The 27,518-nt window shown below is 39.3% G+C and overlaps 1 protein-coding gene across 3 annotated transcripts in view; it reads left to right on the forward strand.

Annotated features, from left to right (window-relative positions):
- eps15 (epidermal growth factor receptor pathway substrate 15) overlaps nt 1-27,518 on the forward strand; it is a 108,296-nt gene that overhangs the window by 17,168 nt on the left and 63,610 nt on the right. For 2 of the 3 annotated variants that reach the window (XM_078408548.1, XM_078408547.1), the window contains exons 2-11: nt 1,399-1,440; nt 4,262-4,351; nt 6,535-6,582; nt 7,304-7,399; nt 10,603-10,668; nt 11,347-11,472; nt 12,954-13,013; nt 19,742-19,942; nt 23,874-24,028; nt 27,338-27,488. In XM_078408548.1, coding sequence (XP_078264674.1) covers nt 1,399-1,440; nt 4,262-4,351; nt 6,535-6,582; nt 7,304-7,399; nt 10,603-10,668; nt 11,347-11,472; nt 12,954-13,013; nt 19,742-19,942; nt 23,874-24,028; nt 27,338-27,488 — 1,035 coding nt within the window. The remainder of the gene's footprint in view (nt 1-1,398; nt 1,441-4,261; nt 4,352-6,534; nt 6,583-7,303; nt 7,400-10,602; nt 10,669-11,346; nt 11,473-12,953; nt 13,014-19,741; nt 19,943-23,873; nt 24,029-27,337; nt 27,489-27,518) is intronic. The other variant, XM_078408549.1, reaches the window with a different exon arrangement.

Below are 27,518 nucleotides of genomic sequence, written 5' to 3' on the forward strand. Positions count from 1 at the left end.
CTCTAAGGAGAACAAATCGCGGTTTTCTTTCCCTACCTCCCTATCTCTTGCTTGTCCTGGATCCATGATCCTGGAACCAATGTAGCTTTTCTGCAACCTCGCCATGCCTTCACATTCTAACCATAGTTCAGCGGCCAGAATAGTGGTTGAGCTAGTGTCTGCGTATGCTTCTGTACTATGTGGCACTTCGTAAGAAAATCGAGTTTATTCTCAATATAGATACAAAATGCTGGAGTAATTCTGCAGGTCAGGCAGCATCTCTGGCGAAAAGGAATAGGTGCCGTTTCAGATTGAAACCCTTATTCAAACTGAGTCGGGGAGAGGGAAATTAGTGATATGAGAAGGTTCAGAACAAACCAGAGCTGGCACCATTGATTAGGAAAGGTGGAGCCCACAATGGTAGCTCTAGAAATGGAGTTGCAAGATATCTCTAGTTTCCCTTGCCCCTGAGATATGCATATTGGTTCAAAAACCTGATAGCTGTAGGAAAGTAACTGCTGTTGAACCTGGTAGTGTGGGACCTCGGGCTTCTGTCTCTCCTAGCAGCGGGAAAACTGCATGTCTCTGACCCACCAGGTCCATGCCAACCTTGTTGCTCATCTGCACTAATCTTATTTGCCAATATTAGGTCTGTATCCGTAATCAGGATTGAACCCGAATCCTTGCTGTAAGGCAGCAACTCTACCGCTGCACCATTGTGCCGCCCTAAAATTCCAATTCTTTGGGCTCTCAGATTCCAAACACCCAGCCATGGGCAAAGGCCTTGTTTTTTTATGCTTCTAATGCTGTATGGGAACAACAAGTAAATTAAAATTGTGCTGGGATATTGTGAAGAAATATCTAGTGGTCCAGCACTGCCAAAGTAATTGATGTGCTGGATTATTGTTTTACTGCATTTTAATTGAGGTTAGTTTGTATCAGCACAAGAATTATGCCAATAAATGGTGTGATTAAAAGATATAGCTACTAAGAATGAAATAAAAGCAGAAAATGTTGACATCACTCAGCCGTTCAAAGAAAAGAGAGTGGGAGGGTGTTAATGCTTTCATTCTTGTGAACCGTGGGTTAATTTCTGATTGCAGTGCTCTGTTCCTGCCTTGCATTGATTTATGGGATTTGGGCTTTGCATACATTTGGCTTTGATACACCTATTCACAATGGCTGCATCTGACATGGATTGATGACGCGTGTGTGAAATTTGTGCATGCACCCATAGTTTTCTGTTTACTTTTTTTTAACCTAGCAGTTATGGTTCTCTAGTTTCAAAGTCAAATTATTTTGTTAATCAAGAACATTAATTTTTGGTGGCCACAGACTGAAAAAAATGTATTGTAGATTAAAATGCACTGTAAATTTACCTTTTGTTTATGAATGTTCATTGTTTATTTTCTTTTACAGCTCTCAGGTGGAAACCCATTATATGAAAAGTATTATCGTCAGGTAAATTGAGTTTTAGTTCTATGCTTGTGGCGGTAACTTCTTAAATATTTGAACAAATGTATCTGCACTGACTGTAGAATGATGCATACGTCTCAAATCTTTGTGGCCTCTAAGAACACCTTTCTAAAAATGGAAGAATAATTTTTGTGATGAATTTCAAACTTGGTACAAAATCATAACCTTTGAAGGCAAATTTTCAATGCAAGGAAACTGGATCTGAAATCGACAATGCCTTGTACATTTTATGTTTGTTTTTCTTCCTACCTTTATTTTCTCTTTTGAGAACACAATTTTGCCTTTTGGTACATTTTTGTTATTTGAACTTTTTAATACTTTTTTCTGTCTGACTGCATCAACCTTGAGTTAGATTGCAAGACAATGAGAGTGGGATCCAGTTATTCTTTGTGACAAATTTGCACACACACAATTGCAAGCAGGGATCAATGGGCAATAGACATGAATGGATAATATGGCTACCTTTTACTCTTTACTTGGTCTAAAAATACTGGTGAATAGAAGTGATGTGATTGCCTGGCACTCGCACACTAAATGAGGTCAATGTTTGGAAATTATAATGAAGAGAATCTTGAAGGGGTGGGATCATTTTTATTTTTGCAAGAGAGGCACAGAGGAAACTTTGGAAATTTTAAAATTGAAGAAATGTGAGGAATGGTGAAAGTGTTTGGATGGGAAGATTGGGAGTGCATCACTAAGTTAGAGAGGATTGAGGAGCATATGTAGGGAAGTTTTTAAAACAAGTGGTTGTTGGAACATGGAATGCTTTGGAGTTGAGGCAGAATCGGATGGGTGGTGGATACATGATATCCTATAACTGGGCAGCAGACATTATGGATGCAATTAATTTAATAATAGATATGAGAATTCATTATCCCCTAAAATAAGGTATAGAAACAGATTGGAGTCTTTATAACTAGGGGAGAGAAGAAATTGGCAGGCTAAACCTTCCTTGACTGCTAAATGATGCGTTGTGATGGGATGGGGAAAATGCGTGCATACCTTTTATTCACCGCTTTCTACCCGATACAACTTGCTAAATGTTTATTGACGTCATTCGATCCAGTGAAGGTAACCAAAGCAGAATTATATTGCTTTTCAAGACCTGGATAAGGAAGCTCGGTACAAATCTTATACATTGTGTATTTCAGAATGTGATCGATAGATTTTTGTTCATTAAAGGAGTCCAAGCATATTGATTCCTGCAGTAAAGAAGAGTTAATGCTGATGAATAGACTGGCAGAACAAGTTGGATGGCTGCATGCCCTTTTGCTGCTTTTATTTTTATGTTATTGTATATGAAGGCACGTTCGCTAATGTCTTTCAGGAACACCTACCATCTTCACATGGTTTGGCCTATATGCAATTCCAGATCCACTAATGTGGTTGGCTCTTAACAGCTAAGTGTTTAACGGTTCATTGGCAATTTGGTGAACATTATAAACTATTGGAAGTATGCAGAAACCACCCAGGTTATCAAGAGATTAAGACATCGGAGCAGAATTAGGCCATTTGTCCCATTGAGTGTGCTCTGCCGTTCGATCATGGCTAATCTATTTTTACCTCTTTCCCTCTCTGCCTTCTCCCTGTAACCTTTGACACCCTTATTTAACAAGAATAATCAATGATCACATCAATTCTCCTGCAAAAATATTTTACCTGTTTAAAAGCTAAGTCGTATTATGTTTTTTCTTTGTAATGATAACAGTTCAAACATGGGGCAGCTTTTTAAATTTTATCTGTGCATCCGGTTATTGCAAAGAAATCAATTTATCTCCTGGAACTTATGTTATTCCACACAAACCTCTTAATATTAATTTTACATAGATCATTTGTTCTTTACTGTCAGATTCATTGCTATGGAAAGAAAAATGATCAAACGATCACATACGAAAAAATAATTATGCAGAGATTTATTTTGCATTGACACTCATTTAAAATTATTTTCTTTCAGTTTAATTCTGAAGGAAATGCAATGGTGCAAGTAATTAAGTTTTTTTTTGTGTGTGTGAACATTAATGCACAGTTTTCTGGTTTATCAGCTCTCCCACCTGATTGGGCTATTAGGTGATATAAAACAAGACATTCCTGGACAGCTAGCGGATGCTTGTCAGAATTTTTAGAAACACATTACGATGGGCTTTGATGGTTTAAAAATAAATTGACCAAGGGAGACCAAACATCGTTTAATAAAGGTTTCTCGTCAGTTATTGCCAGTGACTGCGTTGGAAAAGCCATTACATGTATACATTGTTTTTGGACGGGATTAGCTTTTCAGAGGATCCCAAGTCAAATTTCTTTTGAATTTGGACTCTAGTTTTCGATAGCGACAAGAATATAAAATAAAATGTTTAATGCGTCAAACTTATCTCCCAAACAAATATTCAAAAATAAGGTTTGTATCTCCCCCTCCCCCCCCCCCCCCCTCTCTCTCCCCTCCCCCCCAATATTTTTATGGGTTATTAAGTAAACTCACCAAGAGTTACACAATACAACATCACAGCTCGTCCAACAAGTGGATGAGTTACCCATAAGAACCTTTTTTGTTACTTTTTTTGTTTGTTTACTTATGGAGATGAACACACAGCACCATTTTCTTGCTTCTTCCCAAATCCCTCCCAAATCCATAACCCTAACCCTCAAGAAAAAATAATCTCAATCTTCTTAGTACACTGGGATATCATCCATTAAATGGCCAACATAGGAAATTCTGTTTTAAGCATTTATGTGCCGTAATCAGAGTAACTACTTGCCAAAAACTAATTGCAATATTTTTTGGAAATATCTTATTTCCCTATTTCTGCAGATCGATTCAACGAACAGTGGGAGAGTTGGAGCAGCAGAAGCTGCCTCATTTCTGAAAAGGTCTGGCCTGTCAGATCTCATACTTGGAAAGGTACTGCTTTCTCTTGTTGGATGTATACTTTCTGAACTGTATTCTGCACCTAAATAAATAATTGGTGCATTAGTCTCATTGTCTGTAAGTCATACAGTAATGTAGTAAATAAATTATTCATTATGTTAAATAGTTAATTAACTGTAACATTTACCCTTTTCAAAAAATAATCTTGTTCCGAATCTTTCCTTTGTCCCTGTTTTGTCACTGCTTTATTATATATATTTTTGATTTATCTCTCATCTTGTTATAACTTTGAGTAACCTTCGGTTGAAACTTTTGGTTTTGATTTGTATGTCGTGAACCGCAGCATAAAAACCTTACTGTATTACTCTTCCACGACCATCTAACGTAACTCTATGACCTTTGAAAGTATTATTGCCTTGGGTTGGTTCAAATACTCATCTTGTTATTTGTGCTATTTATTTATTCGTGAAATTATTCAGATGAAAAATGAAAATGTCAGCTGAAATTATCTGCATGGGTGAACTGATAACAATTTGCTGGGATCAACAACTATCTTATTTAACTAATATGACTTGTTAAAAACAAATGACAGTAAGGAAATAAGCTGATATTGAGTTAAATCAGACGCAGGGAGGGAAATAAAGTTTGACTTGAAGGAGCTTTTTTAAATTTAACAATGGGTAGAACAGCTATGAAAATCTCTGCCATTTTTAGTTATTGTTACTGCTGGTTTGATGACCATCGGCATGCTTCTCTGTGGTTTAATTTATTCCTTTTTATGAGCCACAGATGCATAGTGACATTGCGATAATGTAAATCTAAAGGCTTCTTGCAATTTAAGTAGGAGACCGTGAATAATTACGTTATTACACAAGTTACATGGAACTCGTAAAATAAAAGAGTGCTCTTTTTGTATGCATGCTCTGTTTAATTTTTAGCATCTGCAATTTTGCTTTTAATTACGTGAACCAAAGTCAGGTTGAGGGTGAATAGGTGTTTTAACAAGGCTAATTGCCTCTAAGGATACCTGAGTGTGTTAAATCATCTAGCATCCCATTGTCATTTGTATCTCATGACATTATGTTTACTATCAAGTCTTGTCCATTAGTTTTATTTACTTTTTGATGAAATTGTGTTTCTTTACATTTGCCTTTGAATTTCAAGAGCTGTTTTTTAGGGTGGCACAGTGGCACAGTGTTGAGTTGGTGTTTTACAGAGACCTGAGATTGATCATGACCTCAGGTGCTGTCTGTATGGAGTTTGTACGTTTTCCTTGTGATCACTTTCTCATCCACGCCCTACACACTAGGAGCAATTTATGTAAGCCAGTTAACCTACAAACTGACATGTCTTGGGGATGTGGGAGGAAACCAGTGCATCCGAAGGAAACCCATCTTGTAGTGATCTTGTAGAGGTGTATAAAATTGTAAGGGGAATAGATAAGGTGAATGCGCAGAGCCTTATTCAAGGGTAGAATTGAGAATTGGACATAGGTTTAAGATGAGAGGGGATCAATGTAATGGGAACTGTAGAGGCAACATTTTCACACAGAAGGTAAAGAGTATATGGAACAAGCTGCCAGATGAAGTAGTTGAGACAGGACTGATAACATTTAAAATACATTTGACAAGGAACATCGACAGGAAAGATTAAGGCCAAGCCAAATATAAATGAATTCATTTAAATTGGGAAGGTCGGATAATGTGCTGTAAAAATTTAGAGGGCTCTGGTCCAGGTGCAGGCAAATGGGACTACCTTAAATGAAGCATCTTTGTTGGCATTGATAAGTTGGGCTCAAAGGCCTGTTTCCGTATTGTATGATTCTAGTGATTGCTTTTCTATGCAGTAGACAACATAAATATTGCCCTGGTCATAATCTTTCAAATCCTTTGAATTTAAATTGTGATTCTTTTAACAATCCTCACACAAATCACATCTGGGGTTATTGACTAATTCAACCAAAATGGATGACTCTCCGACTTCTCAGAAGCAATGACAATAATGATATGGCTCATAGTACATCTAGATTTGGGAAACATCTGCTGATATTCCTCAGTAATTCAATTAATGGATTTAGCCTTATTTTTCTGAACTTTACCTTAGATTTTCAAGGCTGTGGAATGCTGCAAAAGTGCATGTGAATACAAATCAGACAACGATGATATTTTATTATGTTGCAGAATGATTTCAATGTATTTAATGCCTTTCTTTTTCAGATATGGGATTTAGCTGATGCAGATGCAAAGGGCTTTTTAAATAAACAGGTATTTAAACATTAAATTTGGAATAGGTTGTGGAAGCCTGGATTTTTTTAAATTTTAATTTTGACAGCATTAACGGTAAATTTTCATGTTGTGCTTTTAATGTAGCTAAAGAATTACAGAAAAAAACCGAATGCTGAGTAACATTAGATGCTAGGGTAGGTGATCAAAATCTTGTTCAATAAATTGGCTTCCAAATAATGTTTTAAATAGCAAAAGAAAGATTTTGAGTGGGAATTAAGCTTGGGGCATGCCAGCTGATGACCTGATCCTCATTAGTTGAAGATATTAAATTGGGCATGCTCGAGAACATAATTGGAGAAGCGCTTGTATGCTGGAAGAGCACAGAGAGATTACAGAAATCAGGAAGGGCAAGATCAAAGATGAATTTGGAAAACATAATTAGAATTTGAAGGACAAGGCATTTGATTAAGAGGTAGCTGGCGTTGGATAGCAGGGATGGGTTAATGTATGAACTGGACGGTGCCAGTCAGGAGTCAGGTAGGAGAGTTAAAAGCGTCTGCAAGATTATTGTCATTTGGAAGGCTAATTTGACAGTCACTTTTCAAAGTAAAAATATGTGGCTAAGAATTTCAGTATCAGACGAGCCAAGGCATGTTTTGAACCTGGCAATTTTCTAGAAGTGGAAATAGGATGTTCTGGTGAGTTAATCTGTTGTGATGATGTGATAAATTGATTTTGTTACTTATTTTATTTCCTTTAGGAATTTTTTGTTGCCTTAAAGCTTGTAGGGTGTGCGCAAAATGGACTTGAGGTCTCTTTGACTAGTTTAAATCTTACTGCCCCAGCACCTAAAATTGTAAGTGAATTAATTTCTTATTTTCAGTCATTTGAAATTGGCATAGAATATTGTCTTAGTTCTTGTTCATGAATTGTCTGGAATTTACACCTTTTCAATAAAAGCTATGAATCTGATCTTTGATGATACCTTTTTAAAATCTTAGTGTTGCATTTAAACACAGCAGACGACATGGTGTTTTTAAATGTTTCTCTTCCTCCCTTCTCTGTCCCCTCATTCTCTCTTTCCCAGTCATCTTAGTGCTTTCCAGTGAAGATGGTTGTCCCCTGTGATATCTCTCCAACCCTCTGTTCTTGTGTCATGTAACCTATTTTTTAATCCTCCAGGACCCCTCTCTTGCCATTGTCTTCCATGTTATGCTTTCTTTCTATTTCTTTTATGTCCCATTTCTTACTCTTGCATAAGGTTAAGCATGTTGGATCTTAAAAGTGTGGAAGTAATTACAAACAATGAAACAACCAACCATGTTCTCTTTTCAACTATGTCCCAAGAAGTACTGAGCAGATATTTTCTGAGGTGGAACTGAAACCGCAAGCACCTGCAAAATAATGAAAGTTCAGATGAGAATGGGGTTATTAAAGTATAGGCAGCATAAAAACAAATACAGCAGCTTCAAAACCATTAACCTCTAGTAGCTTCCAATCCCAACAGGAAATATAATGGGTTGCCAACTAAAGGATAAAATAAAAATAACTACAAACCACAAAAAAAAAGATGAATAATCAGCTCAGATTTTAGAAGGGAAAGTCTTGCTTGACCAATGTCATTGAATTCTTTGGAGGTAAAAGAGAGAGTCGGTGAAGGTAATGCAATAGAAGTAATTTATCCAAATTCCTAAAAACAAACCAAAAATTGACCAATGCATACAGTGGCCGCAATAATGTTTGGGACAAAGACCCATCATTTATTTATTTGCCACTGTACTCCACAATTTGAGATTTGTAATAGAAAAAATCACATGTGGCACATTGTCAGATTTTATTAAAGGCCATTTTTGTACATTTTGGTTTCACCATGTAGAAATTACACCTGTGTTTATACATAGTCCCCCCATTTCAGGGCACCATAATGTTTGGGACACATGGCTTCACAGGAGATTGTAATTGCTCGGGTGTGTTTAATTGCCTCCTTAATGCAGGTATTAGAGCGCTCTCAGTACCTAGTCTTTCCTCCAGTCTTCCCATTACCTTTGGAAACTTTTATTGCTGTTTATCAACATGAGGACCAAAGTTGTGCCACTGAAAGTCAAAGAAGCCATTGTGAGATTGAAAAACAAGAATAAAACTGTTAGACACATCAGCCAAACCTTAGGCTTACCAAAATCAACTGTTTGGAACATTAAGAAGAAATAGGGCACTGGTGAGCTTACTAATCGCAAAGGGACTGGCAGGTCAAGGAAGACCTCCACAGCTGATGACACAATTCTCTCTATAATAAAGAAAAATCCCCAAACACCTGTCCGACAGATCAGAAACATTTTTCAGGAGTTGGGTGTGGATTTGTCAATGACCACTGTCTGCAGAAGACTTCATGAACAGAAATACAGAGGCTACACTGCAAGATGCAAACCACTGGTTAGCCACAAAAATAGGATGGCCAGGTTACAGTTTGCCAAGAAGTACTTAAAAGCGCAACTACAGTTCTGGAAAAAAGTTCTTGTGGACAGATGAGATGAAGATTAACTTATATCAGAGTGATGGCAAGAGCAAAGTATGGAGGAGAGGAGTAACTGCCCAAGATCCAAAGCATACTACCTCATCTGTGAAACATGGTGGTGGGGGTGTTATGGCCTGGGTGTGTATGGCTGCTGAAGGTACTGGCTCACTTATCTTCATTGATGATACAACTGCTGATGGTAGTAGCATAATGAATTCTGAAATGTATCGACGCATCCTATCTGAAGTTCAAACAAATGCCTCAAAACACATTGGCCGGCGGTTCATTCTTGTGCAAGACAATGATCTCAAACATACTGCTAAAGCAACAAAGCAGTTTTTCATAGCTAAAAATGGTCAATTCTTGAGTGGCCAAGTCAATCACCCGATCTGAACCCAATTGAGCATGCCTTTTATATGCTTAAGGGAAAACTGAAGGGGACTAGCCCCCAAAACAAGCATAAGCTAAAGATGGCTGCAATACAGGCCTGGCAGAGCATCACCAGAGAAGACACCCAGCAACTGGTGATGTCCATGAATCGCAGACTTCAAGCAGTCATTGCATGCAAAGGGCATGCACCAAAATACTAAACATGACTACTTTCATTTACATGACATTGCTGTGTCTCAAACATTATGGTGCCCTGAAATGGTGGGATTAGGTATAAACACTGCTGCAATTTCTACATGGTTAAACCAAAATGTATAAAAATGGCCTTTATTAAAATCTGACAAAGTGCACTTTAACCACATGTGATTTTTTTTTCTATTACAAATCTCAAATTGTGGAGTACAGAGGCAAATAAATAAATGATGGGTCTTTGTCCCAAACTATGGAGGGCACCGTGAGGTCTGAAATTCTAGAATCGGCAAAGATGTTGTAAAATGGATAGCTAGGGGACTCAGAAGGGGGACTGTTATGCAGTGTGAGAAAACGTAGCAAGTGCGCTTCCATGAGTGTAAGTGCTTTTTCAATTGGTGCTGTTCATAATTTTTATTAAGGTTTTGGACTTGGGGCATCAAATTTCTAGAATGTGGGTGATGCCAAATTGTTGGGATCGGGATTGATTAATACTGAGTAGGTTGCGACAGATTCAAAGTAAATATGGCAAAATTGCAGAATAGTATTGGTAATTCTATTGGTTTATTGTAACATTTAAGCACTGAAAACATATTTCTTTAGAAGAGTAAAAGCTAAATGGCATAGAAGTATAAAGCAATTTTGGAATGAATACATTCGTGAAGCCATTTTCTAAAGAAAAGGAAATAAAGCACAATGTTTTTTTCTAGTTAGAAAATTGTACATGAAAAGTTGTACTACATTCTTATCAAACTATGGTTAGATAACATTGGAGTTCGACTACAATTCTGATTGCAATATTATAAAATGGTGCAAGAAATGCTGCAATGGGGATGTATGAGGATGCCAGGGGAACTGCCTGTTTTTATCTTGTCTCTTTTCTCTCAAACAATGTGTAAGGTTTCAATAGAATATTTACATAGACATTCTTCAATTTACCACTGTCATCTTATGTACAATTTTTTTAGAATGATAGAAGCAGTCCGTTACCGAATAGTGGATCAGCACCTGTTGATGTCCCTTGGGCTGTGAAGGTACAGCATTTTAACCTGTTCTTTTTATGAGATTTTTAAACTATTCATTGAACGCTGAAAGTGGAATTTGGCATAAAGAATAACTTTAAAAAGAAAAGTTGCATGTCATAATAAATCACTTAATGAGACTTTGTACCTGGGAACTTCCTGGAGACTCTGGTACTTTATTAAATGTATTGGACTTCAGAAATCTTGGCAGGCCCCATCCTACACTACTATTCACACACTTATCTAGAGCTGTGGGTGCACACCATATGAGCCTGATATCAATCAAACAGTACAGGTACTCCAAAGACGTACAGGTATGTAGGTTAATTGGCTGGGTAAAATGTAAAAATTGTCCCTAGTGGGGTGTAGGATAGTGTTAATGTACGGGGATCGCTGGGCGGCACGGACTTGGTGGGCCGAAAAGGCCTGTTTCCGGCTGTATATATATGATATGATAAAATGTGAATATTTTCCAACCCTAAGAGCTTTCTGTATGTAAAATTCAATGCTTTTTGTGTGAGCAATTAACAAAATGTTAAAGCTTGTGAATTAGATTATTTTCATTAAATAATTTTTGATTATATCTAAACCATTCAGTTATCATTATCAAAGTTTAAATGAACATTTAAGGCAACTTAGAAATGTTGATATATAATTGATAACACATCTATATTGGTACATAAATTACAGGTTGAAGAAAAGTCGAAGTATGATATAATCTTTGACAGCCTTAATCCTGTGAATGGTTTTCTGTCTGGTGATAAAGTGAAACCTGTGCTTCTCAACTCTAAACTACCTGTGGATGTCCTGGGAAGGGTAAGAAAAATCTTAATCTTAAAAATGAATGAATATCCTGTGAACATGTATGCAAATAGAACTGGGTCAGTGGCAAGCACATGGAATTTATTTCAGCCAGAATTTTTTGGGCTATTATGATGTCGGTTTAGTATTTGCATCTTTCTGTCTTAAAGAAATAGAGAGTCTATTGGCAACTCAGTGTTGGTGTTTATTTGGATGATGTGTGGAATGTATCTCTGAACTCGTGGGTGTTGACTGTATTGCTTTCATAGTCTTTTAAAGAGAAGAGGAAAACTGAGAACAAATAAACTACAGCAACTTTTCTCAAGCAGGACTTTTTAAAGTAAAAATGTAGGGAGCACTGGTCAGTTCAAAATAAATTGTCTAATTTCAATAACAATGAAATCATCAGCTTTGACATCAAAATTAGCAGTCAGGCTTTGGAATTGCCATGTCGCTATCTGCAACCTGCTTTTTATTTAAATTTCTTAACTTTAAATTACAATGTCCTGGAAAGGGTAAGAAGATGTAAAAAAAAGTATAATTATTTATTTAAGTGATCTTTGCAATAGCATTTTATTAAACTAAGTATTGTACAGCAGGTGGACTTGCTGCCTAACAACTCAGTGATGTAGGTTCAGTTCCGAACTCTGATGCAGTCTGTGTGGAGTTTGCCTGTTCTTTCTTTGACTATGTGGACATCCCCCACGATTTCTGGTCTCCTCCTGCATGTGGTTGGAAGGTTAATTGGTTATTTTAAATTGTTCTGAGTGCAGATAGATGGCAGCAGAATCATACAGCAAGAATTGATAGGCACATGAATAAGAAAAGATTACCAGGAACAGGAATGGATTTGTTTTGTGACTGCATAGATTTGATGGCCAAAGTCCAATGTCATCATGAAATTTGAGGAATGATTTAAAGATTTTGTTGTGTGGCTCTTTAGTATTACCACATTTAAAATGTGTTGCTCTATTTGTTGAAGCTTCCAGACATTAGAGCTGGATTTTGTTTTAGTAATATCATTGATGGGAACAGCAATTGTGCAGTGAAGAATAGATATCCAAGGTGTCAAGTCAAGTTTATTTGTCACATACACATACAAGATGTGCAGTGAAATGAAAGGCCACCCACAGTCCAGCAATAGAGCAATAAAAATAAGCAATTTCACACACAATCACAACATCAAGTCGGTTTGCTCATTAAGATTTCCTCTACTTATCTTTTTACTAAGCCTCAAACCAATTGGTTAAGCAGATAAACAGTTGCATATCATATTTACTTACAGATCTCCTTTATCAGCTGCTATGTTGAAATGATTTTCCAGTTACAATAAGTTCTGGTATAAAATAAAACAAAAATCATGGGGACTTTAGAATTTTTGAAGTTAATGGTAAATACTAATCTTGGAGTAAGTCTAGTATCAGAGTTTTACAAAATATAATTGCTCAATGTTGAACAATCTCAAATACTAACTTGTTTTAAAAAATATCTTCTAGGTCTGGGATCTTAGTGATACCGATCGTGATGGTTTATTAGACCGTGATGAATTTGCTGTTGTAAGTTACAAATTAATCTTATTCCATCCATTTAAAAACCACAGGTTATCTGATGTGTGACTAGCCAATATGTAGTTCCTGATACTGACATTCATTACATCCTTGAAGTTTACTTTAGAAGCACAAGAGACTGCAGATGCTGTAATCTAGAGCAAAAAAATAAATTGTAGGAGGAACCCGGTGGGTCAGGTAGCATCTGCGGAGGCAAAGGGAAATGTGGGGAGCAGAACAAAACGGGGTGATGGGGGGCTTGGGGTGAATGGTTGGGGGAACTTGGGTTGATCAGGAGAGAGAAGGGAGCTGAGTGAGAGTTCATTTGCAATTTCAGGTAAATTGCTTCCTGTGTGCTCCTTTCATTCTCCTTCTGATCTGCACAAATTCTCCAAACCCTTTCCCCCCCACTCGTTCCATCTGTCATTCATCCCTCTCTTAATTTGTTCCATTTGTCATCTTCCCTCTTTATCAGACTCCAGCATCTGCAGCCTTTTGTATCTCTTCTTATCACCAGCTCTATCTCTATCTCCACCCTCCACTGTCTACTGGCTCCAGTTTAGTCTATTTTATGCCAAGAATTTTATAATATCTGTTCCAAATTTTAAAGATTATTTTTTGAATTTTAAACTACATTTAGATGCTTAGTTGGGTCAGGCAGCATCTGTGGAGGGAAATGGATGGACATTGTTTCAGGTCGGGACCCTTCTCCAGACTGAATGTTCTTCGTTAAAGGTGTAGTCATAGGCAATCTCATTGGCCCCAGCTGTACCTGGTTATGTAGAACACCCCTTATTCCAAATATGCACTGGCACCACCCCCAACTCATTCACCACATCAACAAATGCATAGCGGCTGTCACCTGCATCTGTGCAGAACTAGTTGATTTAATTAACTTTACCACCAACTTCCACCCTGCCCTGAAATTCATTTGGACAATCTCTGACACCTCTCCCCTTTCATGATCTGCTGTCTCCATCACAGGGCCCAGGCTATCGACTGACATCTACAACAAATCCACTGACTCCCACAATTATCTGGACTACATCTCTTCCCACCCTCCCTCGCGCAAAGATGCTATCCCCTACTCTCATTTTCTCCTCTGCTGCATCTGCTCCCAAGATGAGGCTTTCTATTCTAATATAAATCAGATTGTCCTCAGCAAATGTGATTATGCCCCTGCTATTATAGATGGAAGCGTCACCCACGTCTTCTCTGTGTCCTGTACCGAGGAGATGTAACTCCCGCCCTTTACCTCCTCCCTTGCTGCAATCCAGGGACCCCAGCAGTCCTTCCAGGTGAGACAGAGATTCATGTGCACCTCCTCTAACTTAATCTACTGTATTTGGTGTTCCCAATGTGGCTTCCTTTGCATTGGCGAGGCCAAGCATAGACCAGACGATTGTTTTGTTGAACACTTGCACTCAGTCTGCCAAGGCCTGCTGGATGTCCCTGTTGCTAACCATTTTAACGTCCCTTCCCATTCCCATACTCGTATTGACCTTTCTGTCCTTGGCCTCCTCCATTGCCAGAATGAGGCCACACGCAAACTGGAGGAACAGCACCTCGTTTTCCGCTTGGGGAGCTTATAACCTAACAGTATGAACATTGAAGTCTCTAATTTTAGGTAACTAACCTACAAACTGTCCCTGCATCTGGCGGTATGTGTTTTAACACTTCTGTACCTCTTGCCTGATAGGATAGGGGAGAAGAGGGAGTGTCCGGGGTGAGACATTATTGATTATGCTGGTGGCTATGTCGAGGCAGCTTAAAGTGTAGATTCAATCAATAGAAGGGAGGTTGGTTTGTGTGATGGTCTGGGATGTGTTCACAATTTTCTGCAATTTGACCCTGTAGTCAGGATTGAACCCGGGTCTCTGGCGTTGTAAGACAGCAACTCTACTGCTGTGCCACTGTTGCCCAATGTCTGCCTTTTTGTTTGTTATATTGAACAGTCCTTGCTCCAAACAAACACAAGCACCATTCCCCCAACTCTTTCCTTGCTACATTGATGACTGTATCTGGACTTCTACCTGCATCCATGCAGAACATTGTTTTAATCAATGTTACTCTTAACTACCACCCTGCCATCAAATTCATTTGGACTACTTCTGACTCCCGCCTCCCATTTCTTGATTTCTCTGTCTCCATCACAGGGAGTAGACATCAGTAGACAGATAGTCTACTATCAACTGACATCTACTATAAACCCACTGACACACACAGTTATCTTGACCACACTTCCTCCCACCTTGCCTTTTGCAAGGCTGCATATCCTATTCTCAATTACCCTATCACCGCTGCCTTTGGTCCCAAAATGATGCTTTCCTCTCTAGGATATTTAAGATGTCCTCTTTCTTTAGTAATTATAGTATTTTCCCCCTCTGCTGTAGAAAATGGATCCATAGCCCTTGAGTCCTCTGCGTCCTGCAGTTCTTCTTTTGCAGTCTCTCAGACCAACCTCTAATCAAGTCTGTCAAGTTTATTATTATATGCACAAGTACAGTAATGTACAAAATATAATTGAAATCTTGCTTGCAGTGGCAGCACAGGGACTCGGACACAAATGAGAATGTAACTTTCACATACATTCTGCAAGACATTGAGAAGATAAAGGCTCTCCAAAGAAAAATATATTAGTGTAAAACACAATAAGAAACAAGTCCATCGTAGTACAAGAGGTGGTACTGAGGTAGGATTAGTGTTGAGCGGGTCAGTTCAAGAACTTGATGTTTGTAGGAAAGTAACTGTTCCTGACCCTGATGTTGTGTAACTTCAGGGTCTGTACCTCCTGCCTGATGGCAGCAATAAGACGAGGGCATTGACTGGGTCATAGAGATCCTGGATGATAGATGCTGTCATCAAGAGGCAGTGCCTTACGTAGATGTTTTTGATAGTGGGGAGGGCAATGCCTTCACTGATGGAAACTGATGGAGTTCCTTCCTATACTCCTTTGAGTATAGAAGTTGCATTTGTATAAGACGTTAGTGAGGCTGCATTTCTGAGCATCATGCAATAGGAAAGATGTCAAGCTGGAAAGGGTACAGAGAAGATTTACGAGGATATTGCCAGGACTAGAGGGTCTATGCTATAGGGAGCGGTTGAGTAGGTTGGGACTCTATTCCTTGAAGTGCAGGAGGATGAGGGGTGATCTTATAGAGGTGTATAAAATCATGAGAGGAATAGATCGGGTAGATGCACAGAGTGTCTTGCCAAGAGTTGGTAAATCGAGGACCAGAGGACATGGGTTTAAGGTGAAGGGGAAAAGATTTAATAGGAATCTGAGGGGTAACTTTTTCACACAAAGGGTGGTGGGTGTATGGAACATACTGCCAGAGGAGGTAGTTGAGGCAAGGACTATCCCAACATTTAAGAAACAGTTAGACAGGCACATGGATAGGTCAGGTTTGGAGGGATATGGACCAAACGCGGGCAGGTGGGACTAGTGTAGCTGGGACATGTTGGCTAGTGTGGGCAAGATGGGCCGAAGGGCCTGTTTCAACATTGTATCACTCTATGACTTATCTTTGTGTTATTTCTCTTTATAAAGTTTCCTTTGAAGTTTAATATTAAAACTACTGAATATATAAAAAGCGCGAGGAGTACTTTAATTACAAATGATTGAATAGAACATAGTTATAAAACATCTCTCACAAATGTTCCAATGCTTTATTGTAAACATTATATCTTGTGTAATGTCGGTACTGCTGTTACATAGGAAACACAGCAGCCAGTGAACTAATTGCATTACCACCATTGAGCTTGAAAATCTTACTGTATAAATAAATTTGCTGACCACTCTGAGTTTCAAAAGCAAGTGGGAAATGTAAGCTATACCTCGATATAACTTATTTCAGGCCCTCTCTTGTTATTGATATTTCAACTGCTGGTACCGTATCTATAATATGGAATCAGTTGTAGACTAAATATTTATTTGTATTGTTGACAACACTTGAATTCCCTGATGCAAGCTGTGCTTTTTGGGAGCTTGATACTTCCCTGCAGAGATGATCAGAAAATGATATCCAGGCTAATTCAGTGATTTCTGTGCTCTGTGTGACTAACTGGCAGCTGAGATAAAATAACCTGGTGAGAACAACATTGCACATTTCCTGCTGGAAATATAGAATTAACCGTAGCGTCTCTAGATTAACATTGCACAGTTCATGGTCTGCTCAAAAACGACAATGACAATACCTTGAGTCTTGTTGGATAATTTTTTTAATGCTATGTACTTATTAACTATATCCTCTATTTTGTTTAAGTTTGTGGTTTTACATGAAGGATCTTCTAAATATTGTTGTGGATGTAATTTTATCAAATACATGAAGCCCACAGGTCAATCTGCCACTCACCATGGTGATTGCGAACAGTGCCTCAGAATGAAATAGAACAAAGTCTATTTCTGAAAGCTTCATGGCTCACGTTTAATCATTATAAAAATAGTTATGTGAATTGAATTCAAAGGTGATGCCTACGGTTTCCTCTCTAGTTCCTTATTGAGTTGTTTTATTGAAACTGTCAGTTATTTATGTACCTATATATAAATCTTAAAAGAATATATAATATCTTTCATGTATGTCTAGATGCCTGGCGGTGTTCATTTTTAAATGCAATCAGGTTAACAGAAGATGGGTGAGATGACATTAAGAATAATTCAAAAACCCTTACTTTGGTTGTTAAAAGCAGTAAAATCTGAATATAAATTTTAGGTCTTAAATTAGTTTTATCCAGTCATATTTTACTTATCGTGTTGGTGTCAATATAGTTCCCTCATTCTGCTGATTAAATGAGAAAGTAGGAAAGATTCACATTTCTTGACAGTCATAATTGGACTTCCTGCTGAGAGCTATAATCTGCATGCTGTAATCTGCAAATTACATGCTTTCTGATGAGTAGTTCAGTGTATATCTCTGATGGTGTAATTATACTTGAGGGATTGCTCAATAAATAGTGTAGTTCTTAAACAACTTTGCCACATATGTTATTGCCATTATTGTCTTTGCTAATGGGAGGGATTCAGAACAGAGAAGGCATCCGAACACTGGGCATCCATGAGATGCGGCATGTCATCTGCAACAACAAACATTCACATCATCTTCGTCTACCTCCTCAGAGCCTGGAATAGTCCTTACTTTGCTATTCCGATCAAACCAGTGATTCAACCCTGATTCAATGAACAAGGCAAGAGTGCATGCTGCGATCAAGAAAGAAATGTCTATTACATAGTTGTGAACCGAGCAAACCTGTAACAATTGATTACATGATTACAGCAGTCAATTGATAGAATAAACAATCCTCCAACTGACAGATCAGAGCAAAGCTTGTTAGTCCTGCCATATCGAATTATGCCAGACATTTAACCAGCTGAGCAGAGGAAGCGGCTCCAAGAGCATTCACAACCTGGTATGGTACTTTATTTGTCACATGTTCTGAGGTACAATGGAATTCATTTTGTTTACAGTTCATTACAAGTATCGCTATACAGAAGCATTTACATACATATTAGGTAAGCATCTCGGAAGTGTACAAGTGTACAGAAGTAGTACACTGAGACAGTATACAGAGTCGCCATTTTGGAGCCATTTTCAAGTTCCAGTTGTTGTAAGTGGAGAGATCTTGTTTTTAGACAGAAAATGCTGGAGTAACCCAGTGGGTCAGGCAGCATCTCGGTGTGTCATGGAGAGATGCTGGACTCTTGCAACTCAAAGCCTCTGGTCACTGTGGACAGGATATGTCGTTCCTCTGGGTGAAGGTTGTTGGAAAAGTTTGGGGGAAGAACCTCAAAACCAACACTTGAATGTGTGTTAAAGCCAAGGCTGAAATGTTTCCTATTCTGTTTAGCCAGAAGTGCCAAGTAGAAGTTCCATCTTGCCTTTCTTTGAGAGCTCCCCCATCATGCAATGCCATTTTCAGCTAATTTGGTTTACTCCATGTGATATTAAGAAATGGGTGAGAACACTAAATTTAGCAAAGGTTCTGGGTTAGATGGGATCGAAACTCGAGAACTGAAGACATGCCCTCATGATCTCTTTGTGTCTAGGTCAAGTTATTCTAGTATAATGTAGAACATTGTCCCTGTACGCCTTAACTACAAAAAAGGATACCTCAAATTTGGTTAATTTCTGCAGCTGATTGCAGGTATTTTACACAGTACTTAATCACCTGGCATAAAATTCACGGCTAACCTGGCAGCAATGATCCATGCCCTCCTATATGCTTCTGAGACCATGACTACCTACAGCAGGCATCTTCAGCTCCTGGAAAATGCCATGAAGGTAATGATCACAGTGAAGATGCTGAGGTCTGAAGTTTATTTTGGGATCTTGTGAGAACAAGGTTGCAAGAACTCAAATTCAATCTTAAACATATCACAGCGAGGAAGAGAGTCAATATTGAAAGAGCAGACATTACAATGGGGGACTGGTGATGACGATTTCATTTCCACTACTTAATGTTTTATTTTGGGCCAGGTTGGTAGATGTGGAGTGTGATGTGGTCATGACCAGGTAAATATAGTGGAATAGGGAACCTGATGATATTTTCATCAATCCAATTACTGATGTCTAATGCGAACCTTTTATTCACAACCTACGACAGAAGCCTGAATGGAGGATTTCAGGTACATAGTTGTGGAAAAGGTAGCTATTTTATTGTTCCAAGCATATTTTATATAATTTTTGTATACTGTTCTGTGATTATTTTAATGATTTAGTATCATATTTTTCTTTTACAAGGCCATGTACTTGGTTTACCGTGCTCTCGAGAAGGAGTCTGTGCCATTTTCATTACCACCTACCTTAATACCTCCATCAAAGAGGAAAAAAGTTAGCGTTCCACCCTCGGTGCCACTTATTCCGTCTCCTCCTTCTGCCAAGGAAAGCCGACAATCCTTGCCTCCTGTGGGAATTCTACCTACCAAAAAGCCAGCAACCCAGGTAATGCACACAACAGCAGCATTTCCTCTTTAATAACTTTCCTTTGTTAATTTCTACAAAATATATCATTAATTGTACAGATTGAGAGATTCTGCCATATGTGAACCAGTCGAAATATTTTTGTTTTGACTTCCTTCCATCCATTACTACATGAACCCCTACACACTATATACCTGTGATTGGGGAATCTGGACTCATCACTCATCTGAATTCATCAACTTCAGGCATGTGAAATTTCCGCGGATTTCCGCGTTTTTTAAATCCATTTTCCGCGCTTTTTGCATGATTTCCGCATTTTTCACTTTGCCAAAATCGCATGTACCAACGGAGAAATCGGATCGGAAAAAAAAGAAAAGAAACGATGTGTAGACGTAATCAACACTAAATGCACTAAAAGAGGCTCGAAACTAGTAATTTTGTGTGTAAATATCCCAATTTTTTGACCCCCGCTGTATACCTCGCGCAAGCGCTCGGCTCTTTTCCTCTTTTTTTTAAAAACTCATTCACATGCCTGTAACTTTGACCTACATCTGAGATATTGATACCCTGACATGAATCCTGACCATCAGATCCAATTCTCCTGGATCTTTCCTCTTTCCTAAACTTAGCTGAATCTTTTAAAATTCTGTAATTGAATAGCATACAAAAGAATGCAAGATGGTTCTTGGCACTTAATCCCTTTGGTTTCAATTGGTATTGAATTTTATTGCGGTGATCCCAGGACTAGAGTTCCGCTGCTGTTCCACATTGTTGTTAGGATCTATTTTAATTAGAAACCTTGCACAAACAGGGAGATTCACTGTCTAAAGATCCAAGTCCAGATCCAAGATTTGCAAAAATACATATTGCTGGAGGACATGAATAGGTAACATTTCAAATCAGGACCCCTTTACAGACTCTATACATGCAACTGGAGATGCTGGAATAAAAAACCTAAAGTGCTGGAATAACTTGGCATCATCTCTGGAAGACATGGATAGGTGACGTTTCGGGTCGGTACCCTTTTTCAGACCTGAAACATTAGTCCCGACCTGAAACATGTTTTTTGTAAATTAACCTTGGCAGTTCTGTGTCTCTCTGTGACTTTCAAGAAGGCCAAGTATGATCTCCAAGGTTATTAGAAATACCAAGAGATAATTCTAAAACAATCGAGTGAAACAGTTCAATTGCGCAACAGGAACTATCATAGTGCCAAGGGCTTACACAGGGTGGTATTTGTCACATATGTTCAGGAATGTTTTCTCTGGCAATATATAGAGGGACCTCCAAGGGAAAGGACAAAGCTTGACTACTCTTAGGAAATTGGAAAAGGCAAGTGGCTGTGGGTGAGCCTTTTGGGACCAGCGACCGTGGTTCTATTACCTTTAAAATAGTTAAAGATAAACAGAGGGCGGGCGTACAAATTTAAAGCATGAATTGGGGCAAGGCCAACTTTGATGATATTGGTCAAGAGCTTACTAAAGTTGATTGTAGGTTGCTTGCAGCCAAAGGAACATCCGGAAAGTGAGATGTGATGATGAGTTCAGGGTATGCATGTTCCTGGTAAAGTAAAGGGCAAGGCTGTTGGGAGTAAGGAACCCTGGATGACAAGAGAAATTGAGGCTCTGGGACAGGGGTCAAATGCCTCTATTTAAGAAGGGCTGCAAGGACAAGCCTCGGAACTATAGACCAGTGAGCCTAACATCTGTGATAGGCAAATTACTGAAGAAGATTCTGAGGTATAAGGTATACATTTGACTAGCCAGTGTAGTTTTGTTCTTTGGAGATCATTTTACGAATCTGATTTGTTTTTTGAGGAAGTAACCAAAAAGGTTGCCGAGGCCAAAGCCAAAGAGGGTGTCTATAGCATGACCTTTGATAAGGTTCCACATGGTAGGCTACTGTGGTAGGTTAGATCTTGTGGAATCTATGGCGAGTTAGCCGACTGGATTAAGAATTGGCTTCATGCAAGGAAGTAGAAGGTGATGGTGGCAGGTTGTTTTTCGGACTGGAAGTTTGTGACTTGTATTGTGCCTCTGTAGTATAGATAGTTTAGGTGCTGGGCCCGATGAAGTTTGTAATTTGTATCAACGATTTGGATGAAAATGTAGATGGCATGGTTGGTAAGTTTGCAAATGACCCTAAAGTGAGTGGTATTTCAGATAGCGAAGATGGTTATCAAAATTTACAGCAGGATCTTGATCATCTGGGTAAGTGGGCTGAGGAATGGTTAATGGATTTTAATGCAGATATGTGTGAGGTGTTGCATTTTGAGAAGTCAAATCAGGGCAGGACGTGCTAAGTGAATGGCAGGGTCCTGGGGAGTGTCTTAGAGCAGAGTGAACTAGGACTGGTGGTTCATAGTTTCTTTACTGGCATCACGGATTGATAAGATGTTCAAGAAGGCTTTTGGCTTTCATCAGTCAGGGTACTGAGTATAGAAGTTGGGATGTTATGTTACAGTTGCATAAGACAATGGTGATGCCTCATTTGGAATATCGTGTTCAGTTTTGGTCACCCTGCTATAGGAAGATGTCTTTAAGCCGGAAAGAATGCAGAAAAATATTAATGAGGATGTTGCTATCACATGAGGGCCTGAGCTATTGGGAGAGGTTTGGCAGGGTATGCATTTGTTCCTTGGAGTGCAGAACGTTGAGGGAACCTATAGAAGTGCATTTTGAGGGTTAGGGACCAAATACGTGCAGGTGGGACTGGCGTAGAAGGGGTATCTTCATCTGCATGGGCAAGTTGGGCCGAAGGATCCATCTCTGTGCTCTATGACTATTATTCTCTAAGTGGTTGCCAGATGACTTTTGCAGGCCTGAACACTATCACAGGCTACAAGATTAAATCAAGGTCGATCTCTGGCAATGATGCATCTCTAATGAATGAGCTTAATGCCTTTTTTTGTATGAACTGGCAAATAAAGCTTCACCAAGGCCCACCCCACATCCTCTGCCAGTTCTGTCCCATTCCCCTCTGGCAAAAGTCAGATTTGCTTACACACAGGTGAACTCTTGCAAAGCAGCCTGCCTGGGTGGAGTCCCTGGACATGTTCTGAAACGTGTACCAATCAACTGGCCACAATCTTCACCAATATCTTTAACCTGTCACTTCTGCAATCCACTCTGCCCAATTGCTTCAAGGAAACATTTATCATTCCAATCTCCATAACATGGTCCCTTAACTTTGATGCGATGATCATGTTGAAATCTAAGATAATCGTCTATACATCTATTACATCACCAATTTTGGTATCATCTGCAATCTTACTAACTGTGTTAACAACATTGTCATTTAAATTGTTAATATAGATGACAAACAAAAGTGGACCCGGCACTAATCCCTGTGGCACACCACTAGTTACCATTCTTTAGTCAAAGAATGAATCCTCCACAACTACCCTCTGACTCCTTATACTCAGCCAATTTTTATCCAGTGGGCTCGCTCACCCTAGATCCCATGTGATTGAATCTGCCTGATTAGCCTGTGAGGTCTTGTTAAAGTCCATATATATTCTGCAACATGCAGGTAATGTATAAGTTACGACAAGGTTCCATTCCCGAGAACTCTCCATCACCCAAATTGTTTGTAAATCAGAAATAAACAAAAACAGTTTGTGAGAGAAGAACATGCAAAAGCAGGAAGAGCAGCCACGGGCTGACCTCACTGACCAGTGAGCTGGTGTTTGCCTGAACGCTTGGTTTGATCCCACCCCCATTGTTGTGGCTCCGGGGTGGCGAGAAGGCATGCAGAAGTGCCCCGTTCGCACCCGGCAAAGATGCCTGCAGCCCTGCAGGAGTCAGCAAATCCAGCTGTGTCCATCCCACTGGTCTCCCGAATGCTTATCCGTATATATAGGGTGCCATATGTTGGACATTTGCACCTAGAGAGTAACAAGTATATCTTGAGATCACGCAGTTGTTATTTTTAGAAATATTTTCTCTTTCAGCCCATCAAATGGGTTGTAACACCAGCCGACAAAACAAAATATGATGAAATCTTCATGAAAACTGACAAAGACCAGGATGGGTTTGTCTCTGGAGTAGAAGTAAAGGATTTCTTTCTCACAACGGGTTTGGCTCCAGCAACCTTGGCTTGTATCTGGTAAGTGGTTATTATATGACACTACTTTCATTCACTAATTAGAGCTAAACCTGAATGTCTCTATTAGTTACCACAGTTACAGGTTATTTCTTTTGAAGCTTCATGAATCTTTTATTTTAGTCTGCAATTGGACCAGCAATTCATGAACAAGACAGTAGAGTTTTTTTTAATTAATATTCAACAAAATTGTACTCGCTTTATAATCTTTCCAAATTATGAACCGTACTATCCAATAATGATTTAAATGAATTAATTGCAATGCACATTGGACATTTGGCTTGGCTATTTTATCCTATTCGGTGCAATTGGTATGTCAATACGTATGTTAGTATGTCAGCTGGAAATTTGTCCAAACAATAAAAAGTGTTTTGATCTGTATAAAGATTATAGGGAGACACATTGAATATTTGCCAGTTAAAGAGAGGAGCAGAGAAACAATAATGTTAACCACGTAAATAGCATCACAAGGAATCCTTTTGGAAGTGTCAAATCTCAATATTTCTGAAAATATGGTGCTTGCGTGTAGGTGACATTCTGACTTCTGGATTTTGATGATGGTTGACAGTTGTAGTTTGAACATGATAATTCATCATTTTGTTGGGAACAGAAATAATTTTCACTTGTCCTTACTCCTTACTCACCATCTGTCAGGGACCTAAACAGCCCTACTAGGTTGAGATTCTCGTGCACCTTCTCCAACGTTGGCTATTGCATTCAGTGGTCTATAGGGCAACCTCCAATTTTTGTGTCCACATGAGGTGCCAGACAGTTGCGGGCAATCTATAAAAAGTGTACAAAATAGACTCTGATTAAGCCTCTTCAATGATGGCAAAACAAGTTTTGCCTTCATGCCCATCTCTAGGTAGAAACATGAAAGGTTTAAATCTTAGCATGTAAACACTGACTGGTTTTGCTTAAAATCCAATAGGATACTCTAATCCAGTGAATGATGGACCCCCCCCCCCCCTCCTCAGTATGGGTTATTGGATTCCTGCTGTGAAGTATTCCTGTCACAAAGATTTAACAGCTGGAGTGAAGAGGTTTCAAGCTGTGGAAGCAGCATTTGCACCATGGACCATCACTGTTAATCATTTGTGAATTCTTCCTCAGTTTCACACCAGTCCTTTTGTGTGTGAAGTTCCCAGAACAACAGCAAAGGATAATAATTTTTTCCAATTAGGAATTATGATCATAACAAAATAAATAAAGCTTCATTTTGTAAATTATGGTGTGTTTGATGTTCTGTGTCACAGCTTGTGTAATCACAGTTTTATGAAGAGAAGTAGTAATCCTAGGACAACAGGTGCAAGTGCAGCTTGTCTCCATCAGTCTCTTTTTGGAGCAGAAGCACATCTGTGAATTGGTTTTTTGCTCAGAATAAATGTCAAAGATTTAGGGTCTGCTGGAAGTGATTATTTCATCAATTTTTCAGGGGATAACATAACATAACATAACAAAACTTTATTGTCACTCGGCACAACACCGAACGAAATTTCAGCAGTCACAGCAAAAAAGAAGAAAAGAACACAGGACACATGACCCCAACACAAACATCCATCACAGTGACTCCAAACACCCCCTCACTGTGATGGAGGCAACAAAACTTCCCCTCTCCTCCCCCCACACCCACGGACAGACAGCTCGACCCCTACCGAGGCAACCGACACGCACAGCAAGGGGATGGAAGGCCCCCCGGCCGAGCCGCCCCGGGCACTGAAACGTCCCGCGGCTGCACCGGGCGATGTTAAGTCCAGCGGCCGAGCCGCACCGGGCACCGAAACGTCCCGCGGCCGAGCCGCACCGGCACTGAAACGTCCCGCAGCCGAGCCGCACCGGGCACTGAAATGTCCCGCAGCCGAGCCGCACCGGGCACTGAAACGTCCCGCAGCCGAGCCGCACCGGGCACTGAAACGTCCCGCGGCTGAGCCGCGCCGGCGATGTTAAGTCCAGCGGCCGAGCCGCGCCGGGCGATGGAAGGCCCCGCGGGCGAGCTACGCCCCGGGGAAGAGACCTAATAAAAGAAAGGTTTCCCCCGCCCCACCCCCCCCCCCCCAACACACCCACCCCCCCCCCCCACACACACACACAGCCAAAAACAGAAACAAAAACCATCCCAACACCGACACAAACAAAAAAAAGAAAAAAGACAAACATACTGCCAGAGAGCCGCAGCCGTTAGGCGCAGCCAACTCCTCCCATTATAAGAGGTAGAATGAAGAATAAAAGGAATCATCTGATCTATTGATGACTGCCTGAGCTCAAACATATATTTACTAGTGTTCTACTTACTAATTAATTAATATCCTTACCTTTAACGGAGTGAACAAAGAGAAAGTGAATAGTGTCCCTTTTGGGTGGAATTCTCTCTAAATTTAAACATGTGATTTAAAAATTGCAACTAACTAATTATTTTTGGAACTGATATTTGAAACATGTGATAGTTTGATGATTGATTTGTATGCCAAACTTATTGGGAGGTCGGAGGGAATTGATTTGCAAATTCTTGGTCGCATGCTTCCTAATAAGCCTTGAAAGTGAATATATGTTGATTAACACTGGGCAACGAATAGATGTGAAACTCTGGTTTAGAGAGTTAACTGCGATGATAAATGATCAAACATCTTCCTGACCAACAAAAAAAGGCATGAACAGAATGGGACTATATAGAGATGTGGTTCCCATCTTCAGTAGAAAGATGTGAAAGTTGTTGCAAGCTGGCTAGATCAGTAGACAGAACCCCTTTTATTCCATCTTACATTTGGTAATGTATTTCACTTGATGAAGCGAGGAGCAGAGGATGAGGTTTGAAAGGGAGTTGCCTTGATGTACTCACCTTGTTAGGGTGCTTTGGCCACAGATTGCCTCCTGGCTACTTTGGTTGGCAATGACAGTGAAGTATACTTTTAAAGTACCCAGTGCTATCGTAGAAATTACATAAAAGCCAAATATTTTAATCATCTAATCGCTTTTGACATTCTTTTACAAAATATGACCTAGTTTAACAGTATTTTACTGCTGGATGTATCTTTGCAGTTCATTGGATTTTCACAGGTCCAAAATTACTGGCAGCAGTGAGTAATTTGTGGTAGAGGGGAGCTTAAAGAGGCAATTTTTGAAAAATGTGCAACTAAAATCAGCAATTTTTGCTTCATTTACTTTAAATCTGCTAAACACAAGACAATATTACCGTCCTTTCAGTCTTTGCGGAATTTAGGATGAATAGACGCAAATTAATTCTACCTACTTAGTGCTGCAATGTGTCTAAAGTGTCAACATTTTCATGGTTCTCTTAATTTTCTTCCTTTGCAGGGCACTCTGTGATACAAATGATTGTGGAAAGCTTTCAAAGGAGCAATTTGCCTTGGCTCTACATTTAATAAATCAGAAGCTAACAAAAGGCATTGATCCACCTCAGGTTCTTACTGCAGAGATGTTGCCTCCTTCTGACAGTGCACAAAAGGTACATTTATTTTGCATCACTTTAGTCCTG

The sequence above is a fragment of the Rhinoraja longicauda genome, chromosome 11 (genome assembly GCF_053455715.1).
Source record: "Rhinoraja longicauda isolate Sanriku21f chromosome 11, sRhiLon1.1, whole genome shotgun sequence".
NCBI lineage: Eukaryota > Metazoa > Chordata > Chondrichthyes > Rajiformes > Arhynchobatidae > Rhinoraja > Rhinoraja longicauda.